At 29.0% G+C, this 17688-nt stretch overlaps 1 protein-coding gene across 4 annotated transcripts; it reads right to left on the bottom strand.

Moving 5' to 3' along the window:
- Positions 1–606: 606 nt before the first annotated feature.
- Positions 607–3588, bottom strand: LOC126682102 (uncharacterized). 4 transcript variants are annotated; one of them, XM_056105950.1, is made up of 3 exons: positions 3417–3588; positions 3218–3299; positions 607–2835 (listed from the first exon to the last, which is right to left on the bottom strand). In XM_056105950.1, the coding sequence occupies exon 3, from the start codon at positions 2805–2807 to the stop codon at positions 798–800; it is 2010 nt and encodes a 669-aa protein (XP_055961925.1). In that variant the 5' UTR covers positions 2808–2835; positions 3218–3299; positions 3417–3588; the 3' UTR covers positions 607–797. The 4 variants fall into 4 exon arrangements, with proteins under 4 accessions (XP_055961925.1, XP_055961926.1, XP_055961927.1 ...); XM_056105951.1 differs by lacking the exon at positions 3417–3588 and adding an exon at positions 3000–3128 and having other exon boundaries at positions 3218–3407; XM_056105952.1 differs by lacking the exon at positions 3218–3299.
- Between the last annotated feature and the right edge of the window lie 14100 nt (positions 3589–17688).

The following is a 17688-nucleotide window of genomic DNA, read 5'->3' as shown; positions in this document are numbered from 1 at the left end:
ATATTTGATTATTTATACTTAAATACAATTTATAATTATAAAAGTAATTATTAATTAAATATAAATAATTAGTCTAATCCGTAATAAATATATTTATCATTGTTTGACGAGTCACACACGAGCCACGTGTGAAACACGTAAAGCGACACTAGTATATATAAAAAGATTACATAAATGTTGCCGTTTTAGTCATCAACTATGTCGTTGATAACTTATGTCGTTTTTTTTCTTCAGATTTAATGTATAATATAATGCTACAGAGTCTAATTAAAAAATTATCATTTTTGATGTATTTTAACGTTTTTACTATAAAGTATTTTAACGTTTTTGCAATTGACCCTAAATATTAATATAATAAAAAAAATTATTTTTGATGTGTAAAAGACTCGTTTGGACTCGCAAACCTCATACGTCTCTATAATTGATACTTGAGTAGTTTGAGCTCGACTCAAACTTTTTGAGCCAATCATGAACATTTTTCGGGTCGATTTTGAGTGACACGCGAGCGGCCCAACTCGTTTAGAATAAACATTCTTAAGAATAAATTTCATTTTCCAAGTAATCAAATACAAAAAAAAAACACAGTGAATAAAAACTACAAATCAGTGAAAATAATAATAATCAGATTTAAAAGAAATTAAGAGAATCAACATTGAATTATTTATCTCAATACAAAGATATTAATGAGTTGGTACAACTAAATTAGCTGAGCAAATTATATTGAGCCTCTGGCTCTCACTTCGTTAGAACCTATGAATTCTCCTTCTCTAATCCAAATGGTGATGCTTGAATCGTTATTAATTCGCTGACTGTTGTACACTCTTAAGATCTCCTAGGCCAAAATGAGAAATCAAAAGCCAAACAATAGTAAGAAGCTCTCCACCTCTGCTTAGCTGCTGGACATGTGCATTTCCTTTGCAGTGACTAGCAGCATATGCTAACAATTCTACCCATATTTTGCTTACTATTCTCCATTTCTCCTCCCTCAAACTCAAAAGTTTTTTAGCCAAAACAAGTGAATCAAATAGCAAAGACTTGCTTCTATCTCCCTTAACGGACACGGGATGAACACCTGTACTCACGCTGAGAAAATGACGACACACTTCTCGTACTTGCTCGTCCAATCCCTGTACCCTTTCTTCCAAAAATCTTCTGGCTTCGGCTAAAGTATCTTTAACTCGTAGTTTACCCACACCACCCGAACCATCACCGAAATTTATTTTTCCAATACCACCTGCAGCTGCAACCATAGTAGGTTGCATGATGAGAAGATACAACATGTAATCAGAGAGGATCTTACTGAATTCTCTCGCATGTTCTTCGCCATCGGTTTCATCAGTATTGTACACCAGCTCAGTGGCAATGTGCCACATTAGAAGGCTTTCATCGTAAGTAAACTTCAGAATGAAAGGCAGTAATAATTCGTTGTAATTACCATGTTCATGTTTGAGAATCCATTCACCTCTAGCAGAAAATATCTCCTTCGCCTTTTCTCCATTATCGACGAACTTGGACTTTTTTTGCATTTCTGTGAAGATAAATTCCCAAAGCTCTCTCGTAATTTTACGCTGTGAAACATGCATTATCTCATCAACGCAAGATGTGCAGCCCAACAAATCTGTCATTTGTTCCACTAAAATGTGCAAGTAGTGAATGGAAAATTCAAGAATACCAATACAATTGGTAGTTCTTTTTGGACTACAACCTTTGAGACTGTATCTTATCAAGTTATGGCCTAAGATAGAACCAGACCACCTACGGAACAGAATTGGAGTACTGAAATCCATGAGCCTTGGCTCTGTTTTAGAGACATACCATTTTGTTTTCTTGAGGCGCATGAATTTACTGAAGAGTGGTGCTGCCCAGTCAATTGATTTGAGCAAAGCCATCGTCCAATCCGAGAAAATGCCCATGAAAAAGGCCAATATATCCTGTCCTATGGCACCAAACAGCAACGCATAAGTAATCCAAACATCAAACTCATTGAAACCGTGTTTCTTTACGTGGAAATAAAATATAGCCAGGGCTGCGATAGTTGAAGTAAAAGATATAAACCGGAAAAGATATCCCAACTTCGAATGCACAACTGCCGCCTTTGTAAACATAATTTCATACATGAAGTTAAGCTCTGTTTCTATTACTGTCAAAGCATTTTCAGCATTTGTGCTGTTGAAGAAAACTCTGCTCTTTCTCAACTCATTTAAGGTGAAGATGCGATCCACAATAACTCCTTTGAATTCTTGAAAGAAATCATAAGCTTCTTGCACGAGCTGCAGAGCATTCAGGTTTATAGTTTCTGGTGGAGAGAGACCGATGCTGTTTTCTCCAACGCTGTTGATTTCCACCGCGTGTAATTCCATTTTTTTAAATTCAAATTCCTCCATAAGCCGGGCATAGTTTGGAAACTCTAACTCTTTGACTACAGATTCTCTGATCCTATCCGTATTGGCAAGATATAAGGAACAAGTTCGCTCCAAGTACTTGATAATACCACCAAGAAACATTAATAACGAAGGAATAATTACTTCATTTCTGGGAATAGTTAGAATAAAGACATAAGCTGTAGCCACGATCTGGAACATGAGCTGCAGCAAGTGCCTACGCCACAACTCGTTATCTTCGAGTGCGAAAGCAGTGATGGTATCTGGGCCACCAAGATGCAGCAGAAGAAATGGAGCCCAAAAAGCAAGGAGGTCATTGTTATCTGGGTAGGCAGACGGCGTAGGAGAATTCTGGGTGCTGGAAATGAGTCCAATAGCAAAGATTGCAGTTGCATCAGCAAGTAAATAAGCAGACCAGATGAGCATGTTTACAATCTTGTTTGCTGTGCGTTTCCTGAAAGGGGCAAAAAATATAAGAAATGTCTGCAGAAAGAGACTGAACATAACAGAAGTACGTATGTTCCAGATTTCCCATATCTTTCTAACATTATGGGGGACTGGATCCACCATGTCTTATCTTGTTTTTCAACTCAACTCAACTCAACTTGGTAGATCAACCTGCATAAAAGGTGGTTCTTGATAATGTATTGACACTATTCTGTGTTTGTAGCTGCTCTATCTCGTAGTCAAGTCAATGCTAAAGTCTTTTTTTTAGTAGTTTATGGTTAACCTCGAGATGCTCATCTCCTGTCCCCCGCCAAGTTATTAATTCGATAATTCAGTTTTTGTTTATTGTAATTAAACCAAATATAATAGAGAAAAAGGGTCATTTATACCTCTAAAATTTGGCTCCAGATCAAGCAAGCCCTCATCCCAATAATTTTTCTAATACTAGATGATGTGTTGGTCTTCATTGGTCTGCAAAACAAACAACACCAGCCAACAAATAAACAAATAATTTATACTAAATAAAAGAAGAACATCAGCAAGTGAAGCAATAACATCTGAAACAAAAACAAAAACAAGAACCATAACCTGCTATATTTCTAGCACAATCAGAAAGAACCGCAACGAGAAGAACATGCTCAACAATAACATCTGGTGTCCCTCATGGAAGCCATATAAATTATCGAAATATTGTCTTTTAACAGACGCAGGAATTACATCTGGTTGTTGGTCGCCAAAATTTTGGATCAATCTAAAGAATTTGCAGGTCTCTTAAAACAAGAACCTGAAAAAAAAAATCAAAAAGCCACTTTTGACATTATGTTTCTTTAAGAATGTACAAATGTTTTTTTTGGCTTAACATACTATTTAACCCCTAAATTTTATTATTTTACTATTTTCATAGGACTCCTAAACTAATTTTGTGTTCAATTAAATCTCTTAATTATTTTTTTATTTTATTTAACCCCTCAAACTATACTATTTATTCTATTCAACCCCTTAACTAAATGTTTTTCCCTAAACTATGTTTTTACCCATTTAACCTCTCACACAATGTATTAATTTTAAAAAAGATATAAATATGCTTTTTACATTTAAAATAAAGAGTGATGTATTTTATATATTATTTAAAAATCCATTTAAAGATTAATTATTTAAAAAAAAAATTAGTGTGTTTTGCAATTTAAACACAAACTTGAAAGATTCGTAATTGATTTGAAAAGTTTGAAATTGCAAAAAAATAAATATCGTAATAATATGAGTTTAAAATGGTAATAATAGTAGGTTTGACTATTTAAGATTATTAAATCACGGGAAGTGATTTAATAGATTCGGAATACGTAAATTAAATTTAAACGTAAATTTAATTTATACGAATCCGTAAAAGAGTATCGTAATAATATGAGTTTAAAATTTAAATCGGAAATTTAAATTTTAATAAACGAGTGTGAACGGGAGTAATAAATTTGAAAATATTCTTTAGTGTCATATAAATTGATATATTGATAATTAAAATATCAATGTACCACTCTAAATGGAGAGTTTAAGATTTCGGACAAAACTCCGAAATTAAAATGTCGAAACTCGGAAGGCTCGACGTTTTAAGGACGGGTAAAAGTTATGATATATATATTAAAAAAAAATAAGAAAAAGAAAATAAAAAGAATGAGGCGGTGGAGAAGTGGGCGCTAAGTTGGAAAAATGTCCACTTTGATCCCTGAACTTTTAACTTTAATTAGTTTCAGTTATAAACTAATTAAATGTTATTAGTTGGTCTAAATTAAATATAAAATCATATATAAGTCCCGAGCGAATAATTTTGGTGTCATTATTCGCGAAATAATTCGAAGAAGCTACGGTTCAATTTTCATTAAATTTGGACGTAGTAAAATTATTTAAGTGGGACTGATTTAGACTTAATAAATCTTTGGAGATTTATTTAAAATAAAATATAAGTTGGATGCGAATAAAAAAATATATTTTTATTCGCTTTATATTTTATTGGATTTTTGGGTAAAGTTTGACGGAATTTAGAATTAGTCTCCGTTTGGGCTACAGACGACTAATTAAAATCAGAGTTAAAGTGCATGATTGAGCTAGTACCTAATTGTACTTTAGCCAAATCATTTCTCTATAAATAGAGAAGAGGGGCAGCCTCACTTCCTTGCCCAGGGAAGGAGGGACCTGCTTACTAGGCTTAGCAAGCAGAGGTGAGACGGTGCCGGCGCGGCGCGATCCGATTTCGCAATTCCGACTTCGATTTCTTCGGTAGTCCGGTAGTATGAGGTAATAATCGATAATTAGTAATCGATTAAATAGAAAATAAATTAAAATATTATAAACGTAGGAAGCACGTCGGGAATCGACCCGGGAACGAAGTTCCAAGGGTGGCCTGACAGTGTACACGAACGTGCACAAGGTGCACGAACGTGTACCATGTGCACGAACGTGCATTGGCCAAGGGTTGTGCACGAACGTGCACAGGCAGTGCACGAACGTGCACAGGCCCTACATGGACGCGTAGTCCAACTCCGAAAGGGTCTTTTCAGGCGGCGAATCTGAGGGGACTTCGCCTAGTAGGACGGTGTGTTTACCGCCAGTCAATAAATGTTTAAAGGTGAACATTTTAAAATGATATAAGTCTATACGTTAAAACGATACGACGTTTTAACTAGGTTTTACATTAATCAAAGTGATTAATATTAAAAGGACTATAAGTCCATACCAAGAGTGGTATTATATATTGAACGAGAAGTTCAATATTGAGATTAGTTCATGTGTTTGTTTATAGAGTCGTTTATAAACAATAGTTATTTGAGTCTATCGTTTATACGATAGGACTAGAGTTAAAATTCAATGTCTAATGTGTTTTGACATTTGAATTTTAATTAGATCCGACGAGTGGTCAATCTAGTGAGTCGAACACCAACGTGTTTGACTGACAAGTTTGCTTGGAGCTTACGTTTTTTTTTTTTAAAATGGGGACGACAGTACTGTGAGTTTTACTTTGTGATTTTTATTTTTGAATATTTATATTTAAACTGTTTTAAATAACAAATCGCACTAGTATAACGTAGCCATGAAAGATCCATTAGAACAAGTTTCCTATTGGTTGTCAATAGGACTGTGTGATCACCAGTAGTGTTTTTCGATACGAGCCTGTGTCTGACATAGAGGTCAGTTAATGTCATTGGGCGTTGGAAGTGCTAGCGACCCTGACTTAACAGTCTGAGACGGCAGTAACGGTTACGGTCACAGGCAGTACTGTGATGGCAGTTTCACGGTTACGGTCCAGACACCCGGCTTAGACGGCAGTGATTCAGTTCACGGTCTAAGGCCTATATTGTGTAGGTTGAGACCCATACAATAGTTTGTCTTGTAGGGTTTCATCTGGATCGACTAATTGGTAATAATTTTGATATGTACAAATGTTTTACATATATGCGATTTAAATATTCAATTGTAAATATGTGAACTCACTCAGAAATATTTATATTTCTGACCCTCCTCAATGTTTACCTTTCAGGTAGTCAAGTACGAGGTCGGACTTCCACAATAATTCCGGAAGTCGTCAGTCATACCTCTAAAATGCTATGACCAGTTGTTTGAGAGATACACTGGTTTTATGTGTTTAGCATTTTAGGATTGTATTGGAAATAGAGCAGGTGCGTCAACTGAGATTGATGTTTGTGCTCTGATTTCTTTAAATACAATCAGGGTCTTAAGACTCAGTTTTCAGAAATGTGTTTACATTAAACAAGAGAAAGGTTTTAATAATACTTTCTGAAAACAGATCATATGTGATATATGATCTTGAATTGCGATCGCGTTTTTGATAAAGGTGTTAAAGTATTTCTGCAACGAGGTTGCAAACCTTTTTATGTTTCAAAACGCGAAAAATTTACAAAGGTTTTTAGGCTTACTACGGTTTTCGGAGCAACCACTCTCATTTTCTAGCGCCGGTCGCGATCCATAAATTTGGGTCGTGACAAATCGACCTGAACCAATCGACGATTCGTCCGTCCCATAAATAAATTTAAGAACCAGATCATATTATTTATTTTAATATATTTGTAGGATATATAGTATCAAAATAAATTAAACTATCAGAATTCCAAAATTCATGCAATGAAATTCTATCTGTTATAATACTAACAAAAAATTACTTTCGAATTCATCTTATCCTTTAATAGTTTCAAATTTTCTTTCTTGAGTCATAACTTAAAAAAAAATTCAATAAAATACTCTTTATAATTTATTTATAATAATTTCTTTATAAAAATATTCTTTGTAAAAATTCTAAAAGATATTTCAATCTATTGTTTTCGATTACATATCGTTAACAAAAAGAGACAAACTCTTTTTATCATTGTTGAAATGGAAAAAAATATTTACATGTTTAAGAAGTAATTACTAGAAAACAGTCTTTAGCAACAAATATTTCCGTCGGCAATGTGCTGAAATCCGTTGCTAAACCAATTTTTCGTCGGCAAAAAATTGAGATATGCCGCTAAATCAGGATTTTTCCGTCGGTAATTTGCTGTTTTCTAGTAATATAATGTAAATATTTGATAAACTTTAATATTTTTTATTTATTTCTACCCTTTTCTTTCTAATTTCTACTATCGTCAACAATTTATAAAAATATTATTAAAATTTTAAATAAATATATTTTTAAAATTATCGTGCATAACTCAATTATATGTTTCTAAGAATTCATGTTAGACATAATATAGTTAAAAATTAAATAATTGTATTTTATAAGAGGTTAAATGAATAAAAAATCTAAAGTTTAAAAGTACAATAGGCAAAAAGTATAGTTAAAGGGCTAAATAGAATAAATAGTATAATTTGAGTGATTAAATAGAATAAAAAATAATTAAAAAGTTCAATGAAACATGAAATTAATTTAGAATTTGCAAGAAATAAAGTGATAAAGTTATTTAATATATATTTAGCCAATATTTTTTTCACAAAGCAATGATACTAATGTTTTTTTTTATCTCTATTAACATTGATATTGCAATTTGTGTATAGAATACTAGTCATTAATTTTAGAAGAAAAAAAATATGATATTCAAATAAATAAAAATTATGACATGGCCTTTTTTTTATGGACATCGAAAATGTGTTCTTTTTTAAATAGAACATGAAAAGTAGTTCATAGTTAAGCTTTGAGAGGGATGGAAGCGAAATTGTAAACTAATACAACTTTCAACTTATTATTCAAATTTTTGGCAAAAAAAACTTATTATTCAAAAACAACATAATAATGAAAAAATAAAAGTTAAAATTAATTTTTAAAATAATAATGTTTCAATGCTCTAGATTAGAGAATGAAAAACAGTAAATTGTTGATTTGAAATTGTTATAAAATTATAACATAAATAATCAATCGTATATCCATGTAAAATGACACAAATTTACTATTTTTTTAATAAATTATGATTATAATATAATCAATTAAAATTAATATAAGTAATTTTTAATTGGTTCGTACCATCAAGCATTCAAAAAATTACCAGATGTTCGTGGAGAACTTTAATCTTAAAATCGTAAAATATTGCTTCATTTAATGTCAAAGAAAAAAGTTGTTGAAAAACAAAATCAGAATTAAAAAACTATTTATTCAAGTATAGTATAAAGTGACTCAGAAATTTATCCAAAAAACTCGAAATAGAGGAGAGAGATTGATAGTAGAAGATTTTGGCTCTCTTTGAAGAAAATACTTTGGATAAATTACTAAAATCTCCCTGTATTTTAGTGAAATACACTAACTCACATTTTGATTTTTGTAAATCCACTATAACACCCCTCATATTTAGATATATTGTCCTATCACATCCATTTGGTAACTTTTCCATTAGTCAACTTGGTCAAAGAATTAAATTTGATCCTTAAGTTTGGGGTTAATGACATGTTTATCTCAAAAATTAATAAAATTTCTCATATTAGCCCGTGTTTAATTTTTTTCCCCAAATTGTGCTTTATAGACCGCGGAACACTTAAGCGGTTTGGAGTAAACCGCGGAAGTCTTCCGCGGTCTGCAGACGTGGCTCCATCTGGACGCAGATGGAGCCACGTCAGCGTAAACCGCGGAAGAGTTCCGCGGTTTACAGAGGGAATTTATTCCCTCTGTCAGGGAATAAATTCCCTGGCTGAGTAGTTGGCAGCCAGGGAATTTATTCCCTGACTGAGTAGTTGTAGACCGCGGAACATTTCCGCGGTCTACAACTACTATATAAGGGGGAATCCGTTCCCCCTTATCTCACAACCATTTAGAGAGAAAATCCTAATTTTAGAGAGATAGAGATAGAGAGAGAAAAAATTGTTAGAGAGATAGAGAGAGAAAAATTTATTAAATCGGGGAATTATTGTGGAGAAGATTTTGCGGAGTCGGTTTTCGTGGTGGAATATTATTTTTCGTAGCGGAATATTATTTTTTGGCGTAGAATATTAATTTTTGGCGGAATTATCGGGTGAGTTTTTTAAATTTATGTTATTTTTAATTATTGAATGTAGTTAGATTTAAATGATGTTTGAAATGTAATTAGATTAAAATAGTGTTTGAAATGTAGTTAGTTAAATAAATATAGTTAGATTTAGTTAATTTTTTTAAAAATATATATTATAAAATAAATTAGATTAATGTGTAAATAAAATTAGAATAATGTGTATAAAATTTATATAAATATAAAATAGAGTAAATTAAAATTAGAAAATTGAATATATGAAATTTTTAGAATATTTTTATATTAGGTTGGAATTAGTGAAAATATTAAAATTTATGTTTTATATTATATAAATAGATTCGATACTAAAAAATTAAATATAATAGGTATTTGTTTTTAACAGTATTTAGAGAAAATATAATTTTTTTATAACTGTAGGTTTGTGAAAAAAGTTAACATAAAATATTCGTATTTACATTTAAATCGGCTAAAATTAATTACTTATTCATTTTTCTAAAATAACAATTAATTTAATAGAAATAAATAAAATATAATGTAAAATTTTAATAAAATTTATTTATAAATTTTATTAAAAAATCCAAAAATAAATAATATTTCAAAGATAAATAATTAAATGCGACTGTTTATAAATTTTATTGAACATGAATATATTATATAAATCATTGTAGTTACCTATTTTCCAGACAGGTAAATAAAAAGGGATTGAAACATAGCGGTGTGCATTCGGTTCAAACCGAACCGAACAGATTTTTGGTGTTTTTTAAAAAATAAACCGAACCAAAATAATAGAAAGTTATAAATTTTCAAACTGAACCGAACCAAACCAGTCGGTTTGGTCGGTTATTTTGGTTCGATTTGATTATCTTGGTTCGGTTTACATGTAAGGCAGTTAGAAATTTTTTTAGGCTCAAAATCGAACCGAACCGAATTTGTCGGTTCGGTTTTTTGGTTTCGGTTCGGTTGTGCACACCCCTTCTGAAGCGTACAATGATAATCTCTAGAAAAATTTGTCCGAGTGACGAGTTATCGATTTGTTTGTTGAAATCTAAGCAGGCGCAATTAATGCGTAGCTGCGAACTTGAATGATTAAAAACGTAATTAACTATAAATAGCCTATAAAAATCCGAAGAAATCATAGTCTAAGTCCAAAAATTGGACTAATTGCAATATCTTACAAGTTTATGGCCAATTTACAAGTTTGATGGAATAAAATTAATCATATCCAAATCCATACAGTTCCATAAGACATTTTTGATGCACCAAATATATCATTTAGACATGTTTTTCTCTTAATTAAAGGATTAATCTAAATTTAAATAGAATAATTATCATAAAAAGAGTTCTAAGGTTACCCATTTTATCAATTCACACACTTTCACTTATCACTTAATACACTTGCACACTCCTAATAAAACTCAACCTTTAGCTAACCCTAGATCACCCCTAACATCTATAAATAGCATTGCTAGAAAGCCTAGAAAGAGGTCGGACGAGAGATAAAAAATCACACCCTAAAATCAAATTCCTACCCTCGAAAAGTAGTGTTGGCTGAACCACCCCTTGCACACACACACACTCACCGCATTCAATTCTAGTATTGAAAGCAAGCTGAGACGATTTACTCAATCAACTACGAAGCTACTATGCACGACTCCAAGTTGGATTCTGCATCCAATTTGCAAATAAATGAGTCAAAGACTCAGAATGATACTTATGAGGACCCTATTTGTCTTTTATCACTTATTTATCATAACTGTCAATTTATGTGATCTAGGTTGCATGCTTAATTTGATGTCTTTGTTTTGCTATTAACTGCTGTTAATTGCTATTATTGCTGTTTTTTATGATTTGCAATAATTGCCATGAAATTTGGTTAGGAAGCATGTTTTAGGTCCGTCCGAATATCTCTAATTCAATAAATTTGAGTTTGTTCAATTCCAGTATTTAGGGAGCATGTTAGAAATAAACTGCCTCCTTTTATGTTCTTAACGTGCCTATCGTCTCTCTTTCCAAAATGCCTTAGAAAAGTATGATTTAGGGTGTTTAATGCTTGTTTAATCATCATAGACCAATTCCAGAATATTTGCACATGTTTTCCTATGCCTTTGATGTATTTTTGAGTGTATAAACATGAAAACGAGTGAAAATGACGAACCTACTGCCTCTACTGCAACTAGTGACACCGCCACATTGAACCGGCACAGTGCTCTTGGAATTCCTTGCCTCCCAGAACCATCCCCAAATCTTTCCGAACTCGATCCAACTTTATTTTTATGTTTCCAGGATCGTTTGAGCTCAGAGTTTGACCATGTTTGAGCCCACGTTTACGGTTTTTAATGTATTATGTATCTATAATGATCGAGCCTTTATTGCAACTCGTGCTACTGACTCTACTGCTTTATTTTTGGTAACAACAATAAAGAATTATTTTTTTCTACTTGCTCCATCAAAAACTAAATCACAAGCATCTGATACGAGCCGTTCTAGTAAGATTTTAATATAAATACCCTTACACTTTGCAGAGATATAGGGTGCCATTATCAGATTCATTTTCTAATACCATGACGAAAATGAACTTTTGTTTTCATCATCTTTCTAAATTAACGTTCCAATACCATCTTATCATTTCTCTATACACATACTCTCTTGTTTGTTTTTTTCCAAAAAAAAGAAGAGAAACCCCTTGAAATAAATAATTGTTTCGACCACACACACACACATTTATATATAACCAATTCGTTATTGTTATTTAATTATTTTATTCTTTAAATTTATTTTTAATTTATATTAATGTTTGTTTAATTTTTTTTCATAGATAAATGTTCTGCATGTTTCGTTCACCGTATTCTTATGTCCTAATTATTTGATTGTGATATAACCTTTTTTATTGTTAATTTATTTCTCTTATTAATTCTTCTACACTATATATCTTTAATATTTAAATCTTGCATATTTATATATAGACCAAACGAGTTTGTTCATAAATTTATTTGTTTAGCAGCTACATAATTTTACTTTTTTATTTATCAAAACTACATAGTTTGTTCAAAATAATATAGTTCTAATGTATTGAAAGAATATTTTAAATTTGATTTAAAAATGATTAAATAAATCGCGAACTCTTTATCGGGTTTTTAAACAAGCCAGTTCGTTAACTTTTATTTAGCTCATATACGAGCTCGTTTATAAACTCTTAATCAAGTTTGTTCACAACACAATTAAACGAACCGTTCGTGAACGTAAATGAGTCGAACATTATTATGTTCTTGTTCAGCTCGTTTAAAGAAACGAACATAAAAATAAGATTGAGCTCGGCTCACTTATACTACATATGAACACAAATTGAATTCTTATCGAGCCGATATGTATTTTTTATTCAGTTTTCTCTCTCACACCCGCTAGACACATCCATTGTGAAATTGTAAAGGCCAAAAGCAAGCCCACCAAAATATGGGCAATGTTGTAGTTTAGGTCCAATAAGCAGCCACTTTCTAGGGTATGTTACATAACTGCACCGAAAAGTTGTTGACTTTTCATGCGGTGCTTTTCGTACAAAGGAATTAACATTGAGGAATTTGCACAAAACGCTTTTTTATTAACTTATTTGTTCTAAATACCTCAATTTCAAAAAACTCTTTAGCAAAATAACTTATTTGTATTTTTACTCTCCTTCTTTTAAACACATGCATATCTCATTTTCCTTTTTTTTCTCTCCTTTTTCTCTTTCCTTTTTCTCCTTTCTTTTTTCGTTTTTTTTTTCTCTCTCTCCTTTTCTCTCTCATTTTTCTCTTTCTTCCTTCTCATTTTTCTTTTTTTCTCTCTTCTTTATCTCTCTCTTCTTCTTCTTCTTCTTCTTCTTCTTTCTTCTGCAACTTTTTTTTTTCTTCGTTTTTCTTAAATCTGCTTTTTCTATTTTCCATATTATACAAATGAACTCCAAGACAAAGAAATTTGAATAAAAAAAGAGTTTAAGAGATAATATGATGGTGATAGATGAGAAAGTTCTTCTTCTTCTTCTTCTCTTTTTCTTCTACTTTTTTCTTTTTATGTTGTTTTAAATTATTTTAGCATCGTTTTTTGGAATTTTTTATAACTTTTTTTTGAAAAAATTGTAATGTTCTTCATTAATGATATTTTGACCTGGTTTTCAAATGTTTTAAATTAATTTTAGAAATCGTTTGAAACTGTTTTCTCGAAACAGTTTTATACTGTTCGAAACCTTTGCAAACGGTTTGAAAATGTTTTATACTGTTTGAAACTGTTAATTTTTAAACTGTTTGAAAGTGTTTTTTAGAAACTGTTTTAGACTGCTTGAGATCTTTGGAAACGGTTTGCAACTGTTTTATATTGTTTGAAACCTTTGTAAACGGTTTGAAACTGTTTTTTTGAAACTGTTATTTTTTATGTAAACGGTTTGAAACTGTTTGATACTATTTGAAACTGTTATTTTATAAACTATTGAAAAGTAATTTTTAGAATATGTTTTAGACAGTTTGAGACCTTTGTAAACGGTTTGAAACTGTTTTATACTGTTCGAAATTGTTTTTTGAAACTGTTTGAAACTGTTATTTTTTAGACTGTTTAAAAGCGTTTTTTAGAAACTATTTTACACTGTTTGAAACCTTTGTAAACGGTTTGAAACCGTAATTGAAACTGTACTTGAAACCGTTTGAAACCGTTTTTAATAGATTTTTAATGAGAACAAATAAATTAATAATTTACGGTTTTTTTTGTTTTTGGAGAAAGTTATGATCGTTGGATTTGAGTTTCAAGTGAAATTTGAAGTAATTTGATTACGAATTAAAAATTCGAGCGGATCGGAAGCTATATTTGAAATTAGCAATAAAATTGTAAAAAATATTAATAAAATCGTAGGATTTAATTTCTTGAAATGTTATAAGCTGAAGATTACAATTGATTTGTTGATTTGTTGATTGTTTTTTAAAATAAATTGAAAAAGATAAAAAAAAATATGAAGAAGATGAATAAGAAGGAGAAGGAACTGTGATGTAGAGTAAATATGGGGTATAAAAACAAAACAAAAGAGTAAAAAAATAAACATACAACACGCTGAGTTAGACAAATAAATATAGACAATTAGTGTTAACAAATGCTAATATTTCTATTTTTTAGGTATTTTGCTAATTCTCTCATTAACATTCAGTACAAAAAATTTGAATAAAATTTCATTTTATACGAACTGTCACGTCAGCAGGCCTGACACGCGTATCAGGCCTGTTGACGCATGAACATGTGCACCAGTTATGCTGGTGGACATGCTCCACTGACGTGCAGGTGACGCGCGGGTCAGCCTGCTCACCTCTTTTTTTTTTTTAAACAAATCTTTTCTTATTTATTTATTTATTTAATAACTAAATTTTACCTAGTATTTAAAACAAACAGTTTACCTAATTCTTTTCTTCAGTGTCTATTTATTTATTATTTAATATTTAAATTTTAAAATACTAATATTAATTTTAATTTTAAAAATATAAATATAAATATATTAAATTTTAGAAATATAAAATATAGAAATACACAAATAATACTTCCCTCGTCTCATAAAAATAGACATATTTTTTTTTCTATAAAAATAAAAAAGTAGCCACGTTTATTAATAATCTAAGATAAAATTATCAAAATACCCTCATGATTCTATTGTTAGAACATTAAAAAAATATAATTTTATAAATTACTTATTGAATTCATTATTCTTACACATCAAAACACGAGTTTGATACATAAAAATATATTTATTATGTATATATTATATATCTACTAAGTATATTTTAAAAAAAAAAATATATATCATGTATAAATTATGTATCAACGATTTATCTTTTTAGCACATTTTAAAAATGTATCTATCATCTATAAATTATATATCATATGTATATAAAATATGTATACAAAATATATATGTAATACATGTATTAATTTTTTTGATAAGTCTCTAAAATGTAAAAAAAAATTAGTAATAGAACTTAATAAATAAGGAAAAGGTTTCAAACAACGCATATGTATTGTCAATGTATCAAATATGCATCGGATGTGTATCAAATATGTATACAAAAAATAGAGAAAAATGTTTCGAACAACGAATATGTATTAAATATGTATTGAAAATGTATCGAAAATGTATCAGAGGTGTACCAAATATATATATACAAAATATATATGTTATACATGTATTAAAATTTTCGGCAAGTCCTTGATATGTATAAAAATATTAGTAGTAGAACATAAAAAAGACAAAAAATAAGGACAAGGTTTCGAAAAACGAAAATGTATCAAGTATGTATTGGAAATGTTTTAAATATGTATCAGATGTGTATCACATATGTATCAGAAATGTATCTAATATATTTTTTAAAATGCCTTTAGTATGTATCAAATATACATCGGTTGATTCAATTAAATTGATAAAAATTAAAAAAAAAATAAAATTTAATTAATTGAATTAATTAAACTTTAATTTACTACATTTAATTCACTTCTTAATCCAAAAATTTAAAAATAAATATATAAATAATTTTTTTTGAGAGAAAATATATTTAAAAAATAAAAGTATTTTTTGTTTTGATGTTTTAGAATAAAATTAATATAAATATTTTTTTATTAATTCAATTATTTATATTTTTAAAATTAAAATTAATATTTTTTTTTATAAATTTATAAAGATCGAATTATTTTTAACATAATTTAATTGAACTTAAAAAAAACATAAAAAAATAAGAAAATTTATTTGAAAAACGAATATGTATCATATATATTAAAAATATTTTAAATGTCTCTGTATGTATCAAATTGATTCAATAAATCGATAAAAATAAAAAATAAAAGATAACAATTTAAAAAGTTAGTTAATTTAATTAATTAAACTTCAATTACTATATCTAATTCATTTCTTGATTTAAAAATTAATATAAGTATTTTTTAGTTTATTTAATCATTTATATGTATATTTTTTAAATTAAAATTAATATTAGTATTTTTTTATAAATTTATATAGATTGGATTATTTTTAGCATAATTTAAATAAATAAATAAATAAATATAATTTTTGAATATATATATATATATAAATAATTTTTTATAATAATAATTTTTTAAAGTGTAAATAATAAATAATTTTTTTAAAAAAAAGAATCCTATGATGTGTTTCACTCTTATATAGAGCGAAACAAATTATTTAATGATGCGCGGGTCAGTTATTTAGTGCACCAGCTTTGCTGGTGCACTAGAGAGCATGACGCGCGCTGATGTCAGCGCGCATAGTGACGCGCGCTGACATCAGCAAAATTGGTATTTATTGTAATAATTTGGTGTTATTTGGTACACATATAAATTTTTGGGACGATGATAAAATTATCTAAAATTTTAATTTTTTTTATAAAAGTACCTGTAAACTTTTTTTATTTACAAAAATACGATTGGTTTAAAATTAATTACAAAAGTACCAAAAAATGAAAATTAATTATAAAAGTACGATTTGTATAATGTCGGTATAATTATGGTATAATTTTGGAATATTAAAACTATAAATCAGATAATTTTAAAATAATATTTGGTTTATTATTGATATAATTTCAGTATATTTTTGGTATATTGATTATAAATTTTTATATATATTTTCTTGTTGATAACATGTATATTTTTATATATATATATTTTCAGTATAATTGGTAATGAACTAGAGAATTTGTATATTGTTGGTATAATTTTAGTATATTGTTAGGTTAATATTTAGTATGCGATGTGGTGTAATGTTTATGTAATAATAAAATTTCAGTATATTTTGATGTGTATACTCTTGGTATACTGTTGGTATAATTTTTGTATATTATTAATTTAATTTTTAGTATACGATTTGATGTAATTTTGGTAAATTGTTATTTAATATTAATAAAATCTCAGTATGTATAATATAGGTATAATTTTGGTATAATATTGATATAATGTTAGTTTAAGTATACTGACATTATACCCATGTTATACACCGTATGTTTGATATTATTTTTTAGGCATAAGGTACAAAAAAACCATCGAATTTTTTCAGTTGGTACAAATAGCCCATTATATTAAAAAAAGTACATATAACCACCTGAACTCGATTTTTTGGTACAAATAACCTAGTGCAGTTAACAAAATCTTAACTCCGTTAAGTTTATAAATACGAGGTACAAAAAAACCATCATACGTTTTAAAACGGACAAATATAACCCTATAAAATATTAAACCTTATATTTAATTTTTTAGACAATTATATTATTACCTTAATAAAGGTATATATTCATTATAATTTTAGAAAATATCATGTAAATTATATATATAGTATTTGAAAAATAAAAATATTTTTCATTCACTAATGGCTTATATATGTTGTT

This window comes from Mercurialis annua, linkage group LG5 (genome assembly GCF_937616625.2).
Source record: "Mercurialis annua linkage group LG5, ddMerAnnu1.2, whole genome shotgun sequence".
NCBI lineage: Eukaryota > Viridiplantae > Streptophyta > Magnoliopsida > Malpighiales > Euphorbiaceae > Mercurialis > Mercurialis annua.
Note: the sequence above shows the minus strand (reverse complement) of the source record. Positions and strands in the feature narration are given on the sequence as shown.